General features: G+C 50.1%; 6 protein-coding genes across 6 annotated transcripts; 2 read left to right on the forward strand and 4 right to left on the reverse strand.

Annotated features, from left to right (window-relative positions):
- Nucleotides 1–1712: 1712 nt before the first annotated feature.
- Nucleotides 1713–4348, forward strand: N7471_007402 (uncharacterized protein; the record flags this gene model as incomplete). The annotated part of the gene is made up of 2 exons (XM_057280121.1): nt 1713–3118; nt 3181–4348. 2 exons carry the CDS (start codon nt 1713–1715, stop codon nt 4346–4348), a joined length of 2574 nt encoding a protein of 857 aa, XP_057134381.1.
- A 368-nt stretch (nt 4349–4716) lies between these two features.
- N7471_007403 (Voldacs domain-containing protein) lies at nt 4717–5766 on the reverse strand. Its single transcript, XM_057280122.1, has 2 exons — nt 5457–5766; nt 4717–5387 (listed from the first exon to the last, which is right to left on the reverse strand). Exons 1-2 carry the CDS (start codon nt 5735–5737, stop codon nt 4784–4786), a joined length of 885 nt encoding a protein of 294 aa, XP_057134382.1. The 5' UTR covers nt 5738–5766; the 3' UTR covers nt 4717–4783.
- Nucleotides 5767–6010: 244 nt separating this feature from the next.
- Nucleotides 6011–6978, reverse strand: N7471_007404 (uncharacterized protein). Its single transcript, XM_057280123.1, has 2 exons — nt 6940–6978; nt 6011–6887 (listed from the first exon to the last, which is right to left on the reverse strand). Exons 1-2 carry the CDS (start codon nt 6953–6955, stop codon nt 6364–6366), a joined length of 540 nt encoding a protein of 179 aa, XP_057134383.1. The 5' UTR covers nt 6956–6978; the 3' UTR covers nt 6011–6363.
- A 1143-nt stretch (nt 6979–8121) lies between these two features.
- N7471_007405 (putative MFS transporter) lies at nt 8122–9734 on the forward strand (the record flags this gene model as incomplete). The annotated part of the gene is made up of 3 exons (XM_057280124.1): nt 8122–8352; nt 8409–8512; nt 8579–9734. 3 exons carry the CDS (start codon nt 8122–8124, stop codon nt 9732–9734), a joined length of 1491 nt encoding a protein of 496 aa, XP_057134384.1.
- Nucleotides 9735–10910: 1176 nt separating this feature from the next.
- N7471_007406 (uncharacterized protein) lies at nt 10911–13019 on the reverse strand (the record flags this gene model as incomplete). Its single annotated transcript, XM_057280125.1, has 1 exon — nt 10911–13019. The coding sequence occupies one exon, from the start codon at nt 13017–13019 to the stop codon at nt 10911–10913; it is 2109 nt and encodes a 702-aa protein (XP_057134385.1).
- An 827-nt stretch (nt 13020–13846) lies between these two features.
- On the reverse strand, nt 13847–15200 carry N7471_007407 (serine hydrolase domain-containing protein; the record flags this gene model as incomplete). Its single annotated transcript, XM_057280126.1, has 3 exons — nt 13847–14268; nt 14329–14626; nt 14676–15200. 3 exons carry the CDS (start codon nt 15198–15200, stop codon nt 13847–13849), a joined length of 1245 nt encoding a protein of 414 aa, XP_057134386.1.
- Nucleotides 15201–15742: the final 542 nt, after the last annotated feature.

Here is a 15742-nt window from a genome sequence, read left to right on the forward strand (position 1 = left end):
AACAATCGACTGTAAAGCTGACGCGAAGTGTCGCGTACCATTGGCACCTCGAGAACCGCCGGGTTGTCTCTCTTCTCCAGACTCAATGCATTAGTCAAGGCTACGCCAGCCAAGCCGAGTAGGCAGACCAACCAACTGCGCATGGGGATAGACGCGGGATGGATGAAGATCAGATAAAAAAGCGTAGGGCCAAGGTTAAAGAAAGAAAAAAGAAAAAGATCGAAACTTTGAGCATGGCAAGCCCGGGCAGTCCGGCTAGGGAGGTTCTAGAATGGCCTAAGGGATTTTAGTAGCGAAAGATGTTACGTGAGGTTAAAAGAGGCCATGCCCATTCACGTTTTCAAGCCTTAGGTTACCGGCACTTTACCCCAAAATCAAGCGGAAGTGATCAGCAGGTGACAATTTAACATCTTCCAAAAGAACGACCAGTACTCCGTAAGGAGAAAAGGGTATTAGTTTTGGCCCTGAGGACCCTACTTTGTATGTAGATGCTTAGATTGTCTTGGCAGGGTCGGAAGCGAGATAGTGGGGACCATTGGAAAAGGTACTGTGGACGGGTTTAACGTGGAACTTGGACTCTGCACTTTCCTTAGAAATATATTGTTTACTCAATACGATTTATTCATATGATTCGAGCTATAGGGAACGAATTCCCTAACTAATACCTGGCCACTCTTCTGGAAATGTTCCAAAGACGCCGAGATCCTAGGAAACTTGACCTTTCCCTCCAAGAGGGCGACATCTATCCCGACTCCCGACTGCAGAAGGAAGTACAGATACTTGAGCTGCCTTTTCATAAGCAAGAATTACTTGAAACTGTACAGATTTGAAGTTCTGCTATCAGTAGGATCCAACTGAACTCGAGAACCATGCGCCCAAGGGGTAATTATCCCGGGCAATGCATTATCACTCTACAATCTAACGCAAACTCCGCATCTATTACGTATGCTAATCTATTAATCTATATCCGGCACTAACAAAACCACTCAGTTGGAATCAGAATGGATCACTTATCCGGACCAGAATAGGGTTGGTCAAGTGTGCGCACTGATCTTTGTTGATCACCGGAGTATCGTCAAAAGCGACCAGTTGAAACGCGTCATTCATGGTTGAACACAACCCAAGAAAGTGTGTTTGCCATTTATCAGCCATTAGAAATATGTCTCAAATGGCACCCTAGATTCCATCGAACATAGATGTCAAAGAAGACGTGGAAAGGGCACTTGATAGATGGCGATAAGTTCGTGTCAAGTATAACCCAGGATCGATTGGGACATTCAACATCCAACCACCCAATGCTGGTCCTAGGATGTGTCAGTGGTACGCTTGCACAAGGATATTCGGTGGCGTTGTCACATTTGAAACGGGATCGAAGGGCGTAGTGTGGCCGCCAGCATTCTTTGCACCGGGTGGTGATGAATGAGCATTCCTCGGCTGGAATCAATGTTCCCATAACAAATGGTGGTCCCCTTGATGGAATGCTAGCAACTCTTGTTGTTTCTTGTTCCTGTGAGACTTCGTTGTGTTCCATGAGGATGAAGTTCCCAGCTCTGTGAAGCCTCACTGTTGCCGTTTTGATACAACGATAATTTGCAACAGCGCATGTTCAAAACCAATCCGCCACTCACGGATGAGGAATTCAGAGGACCATCTCCGTCAACTGCGTCTATAAATCCTCCGAATCCGCCCAGTGAAACGCCTGCGAGGCGACCATGCTGGCGCTGCCCGCCGTCATCGCCATAGCCGCTTGCGGCGCGGCCATCGTCATTGTCCTCTCGGTGGTCAGCATTATTGTCTGGGTCAGGTGTCGCAAAGAGCGCCATGCAATGAGGCTGATGGGCCTCACGCAGAGGCAGGGACGGCGCATTCGGGGCTTGCAATCTTGCCCGGTGGACACCTTGACTGAACTGAGCCAGGCAGAAGGGAGCGTATTAAGGGCGCATGGGCAGCTTCCATATGGCAAACCATCAGAATGGGGACAATTAACGTCGAGGGAGAGTTTGCACCGTCCGAAACATGACTCAGAAACATCTTTTCCGTTGACTGAGAAAGCACGATCTCTCCGCAATTCCCTTTCTCGATCTCGTTCCCGGCGCCTATCACGATCATCCCACAAACGCATGAGCTCGTTGGCTACGTTGAGTGAATCAAATCATCTTCCCAGCCCCCAACATAAAGCATCAATATCAATATCAAAAGAAGACGTCCCACTTTCGGCTGTCGAGGGGATTTTGGAATTGCCAGCAGAAAGAACTCCAACGCAAACACCAGATCCCAACGAAGAGGATACTGGATTTCATCTAGGTATGAAACCCGTTTCACCTGGATGGCCCCTTCTAGCACGAGAGCGGTCAAGTTTGTTTCCTCTTTCGGAAGACCGTAACTCCTGGGGCATGTTTGATTCAACCACTTACGAAGAGTCTCCTACTCGTCTTCGTGGGGGAAGTATTGCTAGTCAAACTGCCGGGATGATGCCCGGTCACTCGATACCTCCTCCTCCACCGACTGCATATCCTCCAGACAGATTTAGTTACGCTAGGAATGACTCTGTGATGAGACTTTCCTCCATGAGTCTGGATACTACCAATAGCTCGATTTTGGATGACGGGAGAAATGGTAGGTCGGTTGACACCGACCTGACCTCACCCACCTTCCCCTCAGGCACGTTTGTGCCTTTCAGTGCTGCCGACGTTGGAGTCAAGGATGGTCGCAGGAGTTTCATTGCCACCAACACCTCCATTCCTCCTATGCATAACTTCCCTGTCCGCTCCTCCTCAACAACCGAAACTCGTCATAAATCTGCGTCCTTGTCACCTCGACGCAGTTTGACGACTTACCACTCGGGTGACACCAGCGATCGTTTTAGTGGTGCCCCACGTCGAACTGACTCCATGTCTTCATCTAACCCCCCTTCAAGAAATGCCTCCCTGCGGTCTGGGACTCCAGTGGGGCGTTTGGGATATCAAACCTCAGCCCCATCCTGGCGATCATCGGGCTCTCACATGCCCTCTGTACCGCATTTCAATCAATACCAAAACAGTACAGGCTACGAGAATGACGAAATGGAGAATGATCCCTTCTACGTTGGCTCGCCGGGGGAGGGACTCTGTTCCACCAGGTTAGATCGCCTGGCAACGCAGCCAATACCACGAAGCCACCAAGCCCGATGCCGCGTTCCAGTCTCTCTCTAAAGGGCAATCTTCCCTCTGCACTCAAGGGTGGAAATCCACAACGCAAGGGCCACCGACGTCAGAACTGTGTGCGTATTTCTATCCATCCACCTATGACCTTTGGGTCATCGACATTCTCTCCTACCGTCGAAGAAGAACCAGAAGACTTCGACAAGATGGAGGAGCTGGATCTACGTGATACCACAATCAACAACCCAGCAAAACCCTTGCCTTCTTTGCCACCAACTCCAGCGTCCCCTCTGTCCTCTTCGAGACGCAGCAAGTACGGCAGTCGACATGGAAAGCCCGGCCTAGGCTCTCTCGGACCACTAGTCGAGGAGCCGCAGCCCCCAGTGTACGACGGCAGTCCTTGCAAGAAGAGAAACCGTCCTCCATCTGTCACGGCTACCAACAAGTCTCCATTCGAAAACAATCGCGCTCTTCCTGAACTCTTAACATCTTTCCCTTTGTCTCGCGGCAACTCTCTCACCCACACTCCCTCTCCCGAAAGAGTACCACCTGTATGGGAACTATCCGAAACTCCATTGCCATCCCACGAGAACTCTCCTGCTATCGGTAGCCCAAGACGCTCAGCGGTAAAGGGGCCTCGCAACCAACCCGGCGTCATTCCAACTCGCAGGCAGTCAACTTGCGAACCCCTGACCTCCTCCCGTCATACACCAGACAGTCCCTTGGCCTCGCCCAGCCGCCTCCCTCTTGTCATGAGTATTACAGGAACAGAAGGTAGTGACTGGCGCAGATCTACAGACTCACTACACCGCGCCAAAACTGATGCTTCAAATCGCTCATTCCGCCAAGATCGTGTTTCAATGTCTAGCCTGGACAATGGGCTGGGCCCCATTGGCGGTTCTGCATTCTACGGCACCCGCCGTTCCTCCATGTTCCAAGATCACGTCACTATCTTCGAGGATTCCAACCAGACCACCTCCACTCCTCAAACCTCCATGCAACCCCCAATTGGGTCGTTCCGCACGCCTGATTCCTCCCCCACCCGTGGCAAGAACAGTGTCCCCCGTTTCACGCCAACCAACCAACAATTACCGCCTCATATGTCGAGCCACCATGCACCCCCCTACTCCTACTTCTCCCTGTCGAGGGATGACCACTCCAGCTGGCAAGGGACTCGGACTTGCAATTGGAACTGCCACGCCTGCTAGCCTTTACGACGGCGATGGGTTCCTACGGGAATAAGCTTGATTTTGCTATCTTTTGTGGATTTTGAAAGCGACAGTTTTCTTTTTTGATTCATTTTGATTTCTTTTTATCGTGAGTATCTAATACTGATGTTGGTGCAAAAGCTTCAGTGTCCTTTTCTTCTATCTGTTTTTATTTGTTCAATTACTTCTTATTTTGCTCGTCACTTGGTGGTCCGTTTTTTTCTTCGGTTCTTATGTTTGATGTGTGTTTTCTGAGGTTGATATTCATGAAACAGGAAATCGTTAGTAGAAATCCAATCATTCTCTAACTATGTTTTCCTTAAACAATAAAGCAAAATTATCCATTGGCACTTTACTACGTAACCACTCAAGTATTTTGAACGCCAACCCTACACCGTGTATTTCATATTTTCCTTCAAAGCAGCTTGATCCAAATCAATCCGTCTTCCGCCACTTCGTCTCGTCCTCGTCTCCATTCTCTTCGGCTCCATTCTCCCCCTCTCGAGCCCTAACAGTTCCAGCCCCAGGCCCAAGAGGGAAAGAAGGCGGCTCACCAGCAGCAATCCAATTCCCCTCCGCATCAAAGAACTGATCCATATTCTCCGCAGTGATCCACCCAGAGCTCCCATCAACAGGCGGGGGCAGATCACCACTTCCAAGCTGGAAGACTCCATCGTGCTCTTCAGCCGAAATGAACTTAGGCCCATCCTCCTCGTCATCCTCATCACCCTGCTCAACAGGGTCAGGGTGTAAATTGGAGCAAGCCGAGACAGCGTTGTAAAGCTGCTGCGTGGGTGTCTCCGTCTCCGTCTCCACGGGCTCTTGTAGCGTGGCGTCGGCGGGCAGCACCACTGTCATTGTGATGCATTCCTCTTCGTCGTCGGCAGAGGGCGCACCAGGCGTCGCGACCTGCATATACAGACCCTGGACTTCCGCGTCAATGTCTGGGACGCGTAGCCGTTGGAGTGCGTGTAGTGAGATCGAGGGGTAGGGGATTGACACGCCTGTTGAGGCGGTGGGGGAGAAGAAAAATAACTTGCTATTGAATGATGAATTTGGTCAGTCGGTGTCCTAGCCTTGGAATGGGAGGGGGAATTGATAGACTCACTCGGATGTCACCCAGGTATCAACGCCTGAGATTGCGAGCTCCTTCTCGTCGCCGTCCTGCTGGTCCTGGCTTGCAGCGCTATTGTTCACAGCGTCCTGACCGCGCAGCGCATTCAGCGCTGGGGTGGCGAGTAGCTCGCGCTCAAGGATGACAATCTTGCAGCGCTGGCTGTGGTGGTACAATACCGGGGGTCCGGAGTAGAAGGAGCTTGGGGTGCGCGACTGGTGTTCGGCCAGCGGCACGAATGACGAGGCTTCAGGGGAGCTGCGAATGACCTCCATGTTGTAGTATATGTGTGGTTGGAAATATAGAGGGATACGGTTGAATGATACGACAAGGGTGCTTTCCGGAGTTGGGGTGGAATGAAAAAGAGCTTCCGGCGCGGGGTGGAGCTTTTCCGCGAGCTCCCAGTTCAGAGAAATATATAACTGTATTTTTTGGTTCACATCACTAGAAACATCTATTACTATTATTTTTATACTTATTATTGTTATACTTCACATGTAGGAATCTTATATAGAGCATTATTTACAAATCTTGAGTATTTCTTCGTAGCAATAATTGCCTCCATGTGACTATGTATCGATAGTATAAACCACAAGGGCAGTCGAAGGAACGATTGCGAACTCATTCACCCAATTCATCCAACATAATCTTAGCGCTGACAGTCAGAGTCCCACTGCCACCACGGCAAAGCGAAATGCCGCATATTCGGAAGATTATTAAACTGCTTTGACAAGGCCTTAGAAGAGCCCGGCGCTGGGAAGTCCACCCGAAACATGGTGTATCCTTTAGAGACCGTATGTCAGAGGTTGATCCACCGTGCCCCATTGAGAATTTGATTCCCGAGCACTCCTGTGATGTAAAGAGCAAGGAGGGGCTAACTCTCTTGCAAGATCAACCTTCCTCATTTCACACCTAAACCACCGAACGCTCTATCCAGCTCCTCTCCATCGTTATGGGGTACCATTGTCGGTAATTGCGAAGAGCTCTGGTCAGGGGAAGAGCTATCCAGCAGGCTTGGATGGGCATCGCCCTGTGCGTCAGGGGACATACTGGTCCGGCTAGGCTGAAGGAGCTTTTCCTCACGGTCGAGCCATCCAGGAGCGACGCGTCTTTTTTCGGCTAGCTCGCGTTCTCTAATGGACTCTTTCCATGTGTTGATCGCTTGGTCTGCGTTGGCGCGAGCCATATTCAAATGTTGTTCGAGGGAGTGGCACGCGGCGAGGACGTCGTCTGGGTGAGCTGCATGCTCACCGCTTGGAGAGACCACATAGCGAGCCTTACCATCAGGGCTGCTTGGATCGACTGTCACTGAGGGGGGTAGAGATGAGGGGACAGATTTGTATGTGTAGGGTAATGTGACGGAGGTGGGGAGGTTGATGAAGGGTGAGACGGTCAGCGGGACCTGGGCGAGGAGAGGGTGTGGACCTAAAAGAGTGTTAGTTATTCAGATATGTAAGAGAGTGATAGAAATACTGACGATAGGAGTCGTACATGGTTGAGTTGTCGAAGATGAGGCTGATCAACTGCGGAGTAGCGGAGTAACGGAGGTGGCACATCACGGCCCCCGGGGAGAGCCGTGGTAAAGCCCGTGGGCACAACATTCACATAATTCACACTATTACGGTAATCTACCAATGATCTGATAAAAATGTATGCCAACCATTGACTTCTCAGTGGTCGGGGACAATCAGAAGGCTAGTATGTGATAGAAGGAATTGGTAAATGCAGCAAAATGCATACATATTAACACTAAAAAAAGGAAATAAGTTGAATTTGATCCCAAGTCTAGGATTCTAAGACTCCAAAATTCCAAGGTTCCGACATTCTCGCCTTTCCTAGGCATCATCAAAAACCAGAAGGAGTTGAATATTGACGCCAAACTAGCGACGAAGTTATCAAAATCGCTAAGCTTGCGCCGCGCCTCGAGATTGTCACTTAGCGGGGCAACCCAATTTCGAGTCGTGAACGTCGGAGCCATGTAAGCCTCGAAAGTAACGCTGACTACAATGCCAAAGTTAGTCCTACCGCCTTTTATCGCCCATAATAGATCGTTTTCATTTCATCAAGATTTTTGTGACAAGCAAGAAGCTTGTATCGATACACAAATATTCTTATTGTCGCCTGTTGTGTTGGAGCGGACATTCCAAAGCCCGGGTGTCTTTTTCGGCGGTGTTGATATAGTCCGCAGGGGGTTTGGAGGCGACAAGGATCCAAACTAATCCCTTCAAGGCATACTTGGCACGTCAATTTCGCTTAAGAGCTCTAGAACGTGCCCGCTATTTAGCCACCCCATACCCTCCGGCTTTTGCTACCCCGGACATGACCCAGCCAAAGGCGGGGAAAATCTGGGGCTCGTGGGCGAAGCCTGGAGTACATGATGCGGATTAGTTGAGCTTGAGTCTTGGTATCTTGGCAATGCTTTTTCTTTCTGTTTTCACTACGAGTTTCGGCAGTTCTCAAGCCTATCTCATGAGGCGCGAGACGGGTGGAACGGACTCTCTTTGTCCGCTTCAGTTGAGAAGTATTGGCTATAAATGGCCTTGACTCGTGGCGTGATGGTTGTTCCTTTACAAACCGGGTGAAGGTATCGCTACTACCTCCTCCTGCTTTACTGCTATTAATACTCAGTTCCCCGGTTGAGGTATCTTAGCTCAGAGCCATGGCAATCTTTTCTAAAACTATGAAATCACATTCGGCTCCCACCATGGAAGACAAAGAGTCTAACAATGCTCATGTTGAAGATGTTGACTCCCTTAAAGTGGCAGAGGAGAAAGCTCAAGGGGATTATTCTGGGGCTACAGCCAAGATTGACCCGGCGGAAATCAAACTCGTGCGCAAATTGGACTTGAGAATCATGCCCATTCTGTGGGCAATGTATTTTCTGAACTATGTAAGCATTTTACCAGGTATATTGCAAGCTCATAAACTAATGCAAGTGAAACTAAGATCGATCGCAATGCTATCGCTAATGCACGTCTCAACAACCTCGAAGAGGATCTTGGTCTTGTCGGAACACAGTACAACACCTGCATCTCGATATTGTTTGTCGGGTATGTTGGAGAATCTCCCAGTAGCGAAGAAATGAGAAATGAGACCTAGCCTGACTTGGAAACTAGGTATCTCTTGATGCAAATCCCGTCGAACATGATCATGTCCACAAAGAAGTTCCGACCATCTCTATACATGAGCGGGTGCATGGCAACATGGGCTATAGTCTCGGCTTGTACGGCTTTGACAAAAAGCTACATCGGTCTTCTACTTGTTCGATTCTTTCTGGGGGTCACTGAGGCTCCGTTTTATCCGGGTGCGCTGTTCCTGCTGTCAGTCTTCTATACGCGCAAGGAAATTGCTCTGCGCATTTCCATCCTGTATACTGGCAATATTGTTGCCACCGCTGTTGCTGGTCTGATCGCAGCTGCAACTTTCGCGACTTTGGACCAGCACATGAATATCAAAGGATGGCAGTGGCTTTTCATCATTGAGGGCGCGGTTACGTTTGGTGTTGCCGGTCTCGGCATTTTCATGCTCCCAGATCACCCACTCACAACACGATGGCTGACCCCGGAAGAGCGCCAGCTTGCCCACGACCGCATTCAAAGAGATACAGTCAGCAGCGAGGAGTCGAAGGGTGCTCTCGCCGGCTTGAAGCAAGCCATGGCCGACCCACGCGTGTACCTCTTGGCTTTTATGCAGAACATGCATCTGAGCGCATGTGGTTTCAACAACTTCTTCCCGACTGTCGTTGGAAGTCTCGGGTTTAGCAGCACAATCACCTTGGTTTTGACATGCCCTCCATATGTGTTCTCCGGAATTTGCTGTATCATCGTTGGTATCACCTCTGGTCGGTACAATGAGCGGACATGGCATATCACATTATCCATGGGTGTCGCTGTTGTAGGATTTATTATATCCTGCGTGACGCTGAACAAAGGTGCAAGATATGTGGCTTGCTTCCTCTTTGCCAGCGGTGCATACGCCGTCAATTCAGTCATTTTGGGCTGGGTGTCTGCTACACTGGGCCAGACTCCAGAGAAGAAAGCCGCTTCGATTGGCTTTATCAACGTTGTGGCCAATGCGTCTTATATTTACACAGCCTACCTCTATCCAAAGAGTGATGGGCCTCGTTACTTGACTGGAATGTCGGCCAACACGGCATTTGGAATTGCAACTATTGGAAGTGCTTGGGCGTTGAGGTGGTGGCTGCAGAATACAAACAAAAAGATTAGCAGGGGTGCTCTGCCTGGTGCTGCCGATGTTCGTTATGCCTATTGAGAGATTGTTTGCTAAATCAAACCATGTGTTCATATGTCTGTATTGAATGGAAACCCTTCTCTTCCACGGCTGACGTTACTTCAAGTCGATATTTAGTTCTTGGTAGATCTGGGGATTTGTCAAACACAGCTTATTTTTCAAAAGCAGATATCGTATGATGCAAGTCCATAGCGTATTGTAGAATCCACTAGAAAGATTCTATCCTATATATAACCTTTTATATAAATTGACCAAACCAAAGAGACTGTTCTATTGATCGGCTGCTGTAGCCTTTTTCTAACTAATCTCTTCCAAACTTGCTTACAAGGGAAGGAGCTACCAGGTTTATTCCTAAGTATCCTTTAGGGGGGGGTGTCCTTATGTAGCTATGGAATGAACAAAGTAATCCTCTTTCCAAAATTATCTAGAACGCCTGCTACTTCCCTTCCCGTGGACAAGACTCTCTGTACTGCTAGTATCCTGGTCTTCGCAATTAGACTGACTCCAAGTAACCTCCATTTGCGTGGTCATGGTGATCATATTATTGGCTTTCAATTTCGTAGGAATGTAGACGAGCTCGCCATCGCCAGCTTCAACGGTAGTGACAGTCTGATCATGCGTGCGACGTGCGAGGTTTGACGTTTCCTCGAGGTTGTAGCCCAAACGGGTCCGACCGCTGCGGTTGGTGGAGCCGTTATATGTACGGGCCGGTGCGGGTCGACCCGAAGAGCTTCGGGACGAGCCGGGTAACGAGCGGCTTAAACGAAACCTCTCAAAGCTCCGTTCTTCGATCGCTTGTGCCGGAAAGCTTTCTTAGGGGTGCGTGGCTGGCCTACTATGGCAGATATATTTAATTAGTACCCCTGTCCACATTGTTGACAGGGGGTTGGCCATATCTTCTGTCTTAGCTGATCATCAGCCCTTCATCTTCTCTCTTTTTTTTCTTTTGTGTTGGTGAATATCCTCCAAGATTAAGGGCATGTGGGGAGTCATTCTCGTGGCGAGCGCTTCGCTCGCTCGGGCGATGTCGACCACATCACTCACAGCAGCAGCAACTACGGTGATGGCTACGGCTGCGAATTCTCACTGTTGTATGTTCTCTATTTTTATTTTCCGTTGTCGGTGGACGGATTGGTCTACCGAGATAGACATCAAAATGCATAAGTGAACGCGAAGTTGATTATAGAATTATGGAAGCTATACAACACGCCCCGTCCGCAATTCTCTTAACGCGAGTAAAAGTATATCCGCAATTTCCCGTGCCATATCCGACTTTTTACCCAGTAGCCACAGCCCCTTCATACAGTCCTCAGCCTGCTCTATACTCTCCTCGAAATTATGACCATTGTGCCCGAGAATAGTTCCACCGTCGCGCAAGGACTCATCTGTTTCACCTAGAAAGACCATGCAAGCTTTGGTAAATGCCCTGATCAAAATCATTGTCCATGGGTCTGTCAAGAGCGCACCCTCGTTGACAGCGTGGTGAAAGTCCGACATCTGCGGCACGGCCAGGTAATCACCATTTATGGTGGGCGGCGTGCCGACTCTTGCCAGAGCCGATAGCTCCCTGGAACTATGCATCCTAATTTCCCTAGCCACTTGACCGGTGATACGAGTCCGGGCTACATCCTCCATACCTAGGGCGTTCTCGTCAATGAATTCTAGTAGATCGGCAAGCATCAGAGCGGCGAGGTGCCAGTGTGCAGAGATACAGAGAAACCAGCCCTGTATGCGCTGTGGAACCGCACTGTATTTTTCCACGAGTTCGCCGAAAAAGGCGCCATGCGTTCTGTTCCAGTATTGATATAGCAACATCGTCATGCGGATAATGTCTTCGATCTGCTCTTCAGGAGCACTCTTGCGAACGGCGTTTTGTAGGTAAGACAGGTGGCGGAACAGAAGAACCTTGACTGGCGCTGACTTGGTGACGTCCTCAGCGGCAGCCTCATAGGAACAGGGCCAATGCGCTCGATGCGTCTGCTTGAGGTTTCCTTGCAAAAAGAGATCGAGGTTCCACCGACTTCTTCCAACAGATCTGTCAATATTCCCGGGTTGCTGGATATCTTTTTGCCCTTCGTGATCGCAGTCCTGATCCACTACCACGACGGGCCGTTCGTTCATGGACGAGGAGAGGGTGTCACACATGATAGCCATCCAGTAAAGTAGACCAATTGTCCCTCGATCTTCGGCACTCATAGCCTCAATGCCGTGGGCGCCCTTCTCGCGACTGCCGCACTGCTTGACGAGGCCCTTTTCGAGCGCGTCGCAGCGATACTTTAGTGCGTGCATTTTTCGAGCTGCTCTCTCCATGTATATTGGTGGCCCTTCTTTGTTTATTATATCATGTAACCTTGTCAACACCGATTCTGTGGCAAACTCCCTGCCTTGTTCTTGCATCTCCTGTCCAGGAGACCGATTTCTGGGATTCCATGGCTTTTGTGTCAAGCCGAAGATCAGCTCCGCACATGCCACTCTATATGACTCCAAATCGGCGACTTGTTGGAGTGCGCGCTGCGCTTGATCCCAAAAGTGGTGCTGGAGAAGGCGGTCGAACTCGTCGGCGATGCCTTTGTCGACTTCGTCCTCGCCATCATCGAGAGACCTGGTCGGATATTTCTCGCGTTGCCGATGACTGCCCTGTGCCCACTGCGTAGCAAACGCCATGATCGTAAGGTGCAGAGCCCTGGACGCGGCCTGGTCCTCGGCGCGCGTCAGCTGTAGAAGATTGCAAGATTGTGCGACGCGATCAAGCCTGATCGTGCGCTGGTATATCATATTTGACCGCGAGGAGCCCCATTCAGGTACAATACGAGTAGTATTTCGTGACCCCGCTTGGTAGGGACAAGTCATGTCGCTTAGCCAACACGATAGATTATGCTCTAGCACGTCGTGGTAGATTTGGAGCAGGTTCGCTGAAGTCAGCTGGTAGTTGGATGTGTTGATCATTTGTTGATCGACAGAAAATGGGGAAAGTGATCTTTGCGGGCTCTTCCAGTCGGAGGATTGCTGGTTGAGAGACATCCAGGCAGAGTCACTCGGCCGCCGGGAGCTCTGGGATCGGGCGGATCCGAGGCTACTGTATGCCTGAGATGTCTGGGATGTCTGGGATATCTGGGAATCCTGGGACACCAGCCACATCTGGTGATACATTGGATCAAGTTCGAGGTCCGAGGGTGGTTGTGTCGAGGTGTTTGGTGAACTAGAGAAGCATGGCGGGATGAGATCAGACACAGGCCGTGTAGACATCAACGCGTCATGAATCTCTGCCCGTATCTTCTCCTGGGGGTCCTCAGTATTGCCGAGCATTGAACTGAGGAGCATTGAATTAGAATCAAGAAACGACCCAGACAAATCCACGTTGCCTGACTCCGAGTCCCAACTCATAAGCTCCTGGGTATAATTTGGTTCAAGCAAATCGTTCCATGATCCAGGTCCAGTTTCAACCTGGAGTTCATTGGCTTTCCATGGGAAGAGAAGATCTCGACTCCCACATTCAGAATGGGACTGGCGAGGCGATCTCAGGGCAGACTCAGCCTGTGATCGGGCCCATTCCATAGTACAGCGTTTATTTGTTCTGGCACAGTAGGAACAAGGTGATCGCTGGCCATCGACGTTGCTAACCAATGTTCGTCTAGTCCGATCCAGGCATGGTGCATCGCATGCTCGCTTGGATTTTCTGCACTGGTCGCAAGAGCGGTATTGACGCCTGGATCTGGATCCTTGTGCAAGCGCTGTGCTTCGTTTCTGGACAGACATGTCGACCACTGTTGTTGACTTTCATTTATTTTTCTGTGTTCTTTCTTTTTTCCCCAGGGGTTGTGAGAATCTGAGATGCTACGAAAGAGCGGGGAACCAGGTGAACTGCCCCTGGAGGAGATCTCCGTATTTAGGGTTTCTCGAATCTCCGTGAGCCCCGACCCCCGCAATCCCCGGATTTCCCTTAGTCCGCACACCAATGAATGGTGGCATTTTCTTATTTTATAAGAGGTGCTAGGAAGAATTGATGGATTGACTATGGGGGTTGTGTGGATAAAGAAGAGAGACAGAAGGAAAAAAAATATCTGTTATTCTCCATAACCGACGCTAACTGTGAAAGCATGACAAACATGGAACACTAATGGATGTCTCCCACATCAAGCCTCATCGAGGGCTTTGTATATTTCAGCTTCAACTGCTCCCCATAGCCCAAGCACCTTGGCGTCCACAAACGGCAGAATCTGTGTACAAACAATCCCCGCAACACCCTTCTCCCTGTCCGCCCACCACCACAAATTCGCCAGCCCAGCCCAGTGCCCTGTTCCATTCGACCGCCCCGTCGCACCGCCGTTACTCAGCATGAACGTGAGGCCCCAACCTTGTGGCGGGTTCCCGGAAACTGGGTATAGCTCGGGAACGGGGTTGGTCAGGTCCGGCTTTGCATCCGGGATGCTTTGACGGCTGTAGTTGGGGAACCGGGGGATCTGGTTAGAGAACATTTCATCTACGGTCTCCTTGCGAAGCAACTTGCTGCCCGTTCTAGGGCACGTTCCATCATTTAACAGTACAGCGAGTACCTCTGCGGAGACAAGTCAGTGGATGTAATCTTGACAGGATCTCGGGGCTACTCGCGACTCACTACAATATTCCTGCGGCTTGGCAAATATGCCCGCACCACCGCTGTTGAATACTCTGGCGACTTCAGCGTCATTTTTCAAGTCAGCAACTAGAGGCGCTCGAAGAACATGGTCCCGGGGCCTCAGGGTGCCATCTGGGTTTCGATTATTCATGTACGCCAGCCTCTGGCGCATGTCCTCGCTCGGAATCATTGACATGTCCTTGATTCCAAGGGGCAGAAAGACGTTTTTTTGTAGGTAGTCATTGAGCGTCACGCCAGCTGCGCGTTCCAGCGCGATTCCCGCCCAGTCGATACCAACCTGTTCTCATTAATGATGTGTTTCGCGGCTCTGAATATATGGTACTTACGCCATATTCCCAGCCTTCACCGGGCTGAAAGAGCAGAGGCCGCTTCATATCTTCAATCCGCCCGGAGAACTCATCCACGCCAACCGGGTACGACCACTGTCTCAGTCTCTCATTGAAAAATGTATAGCCGAATCCGGCAGTATGAGTTAACAGCATACGCAGGGTAATTCCATGCTTCTTCTCCTCAAGACTACCATCTGGCAGTAACACCTTGAGACTCTTCAATTCAGGGCAAAGACCCTCTGTCTGCTCCGCATCATCCAGCTTGAGGATACCCTGCTCAACCAGTTGCATGCAGGCAACACCAACCAACATCTTAGTGCAAGATGCAATCCAGAAGATATTGTCCAAGTTCATGGGGTCTTTGGATCCCGTGCCTCGCTTACCCGCAGAGTGAGCTAATAGTTCGTTCCCTTCTTTGCCAACGACCACGACCGTGGTCCCGGGAATACCGGACTTTTGGTCTTCGCAGGCTTTGTCTATGATATCGCAGATATGCGAATGCACTTGCGGATTTAGAGACATGTTGATGTCTGTATAGACAAGGATAGGCGATTGTGCAGGGAATCGTGTGTATGAGTTGACAAAAGGTCAGATCTACCAAAATCAACAGGAAGGGCGGGAGACTGCAAGCGTGCCTTATTAAACAGTTCCAAACAGCCTGTGGAATACAGCTTTTCCCATAACGCCGTGATACCGAGGAGTTCCTTGGATTCTACGGCTATACAATATACTTTGCGGAACCGCTGTGGCTTGCGGAACCGGGTGCGGGGAAGGTTCCAAGATTGTCTCGGCTCCGGATCCGCAACTAACGGCCGAAGGGGTCCAATCACAGCTACAGTTTTCTTTGTGATGACAGGTTGAGGAATGCATACCTAGATAGCCCTAACGTGACGTGGTGTACGGCGGCTTTTTGGGGCCATCATGACAATGCAGCTTTGAAGCGCTTTGGTCCTTTTGGAAGATTACATTAACTACTTTGGTTATGTTAAAGACGGCTTGGAAATACACCTAAGAAGCACATGAGAGGTCATTCCGGTGGGAGGTCTTCAAAGACCAGACTCCAA

This window comes from Penicillium samsonianum (assembly GCF_028829775.1).
Source record: "Penicillium samsonianum strain IBT 33392 chromosome Unknown utg000004l_segment0_segment0, whole genome shotgun sequence".
Lineage (NCBI taxonomy): Eukaryota > Fungi > Ascomycota > Eurotiomycetes > Eurotiales > Aspergillaceae > Penicillium > Penicillium samsonianum.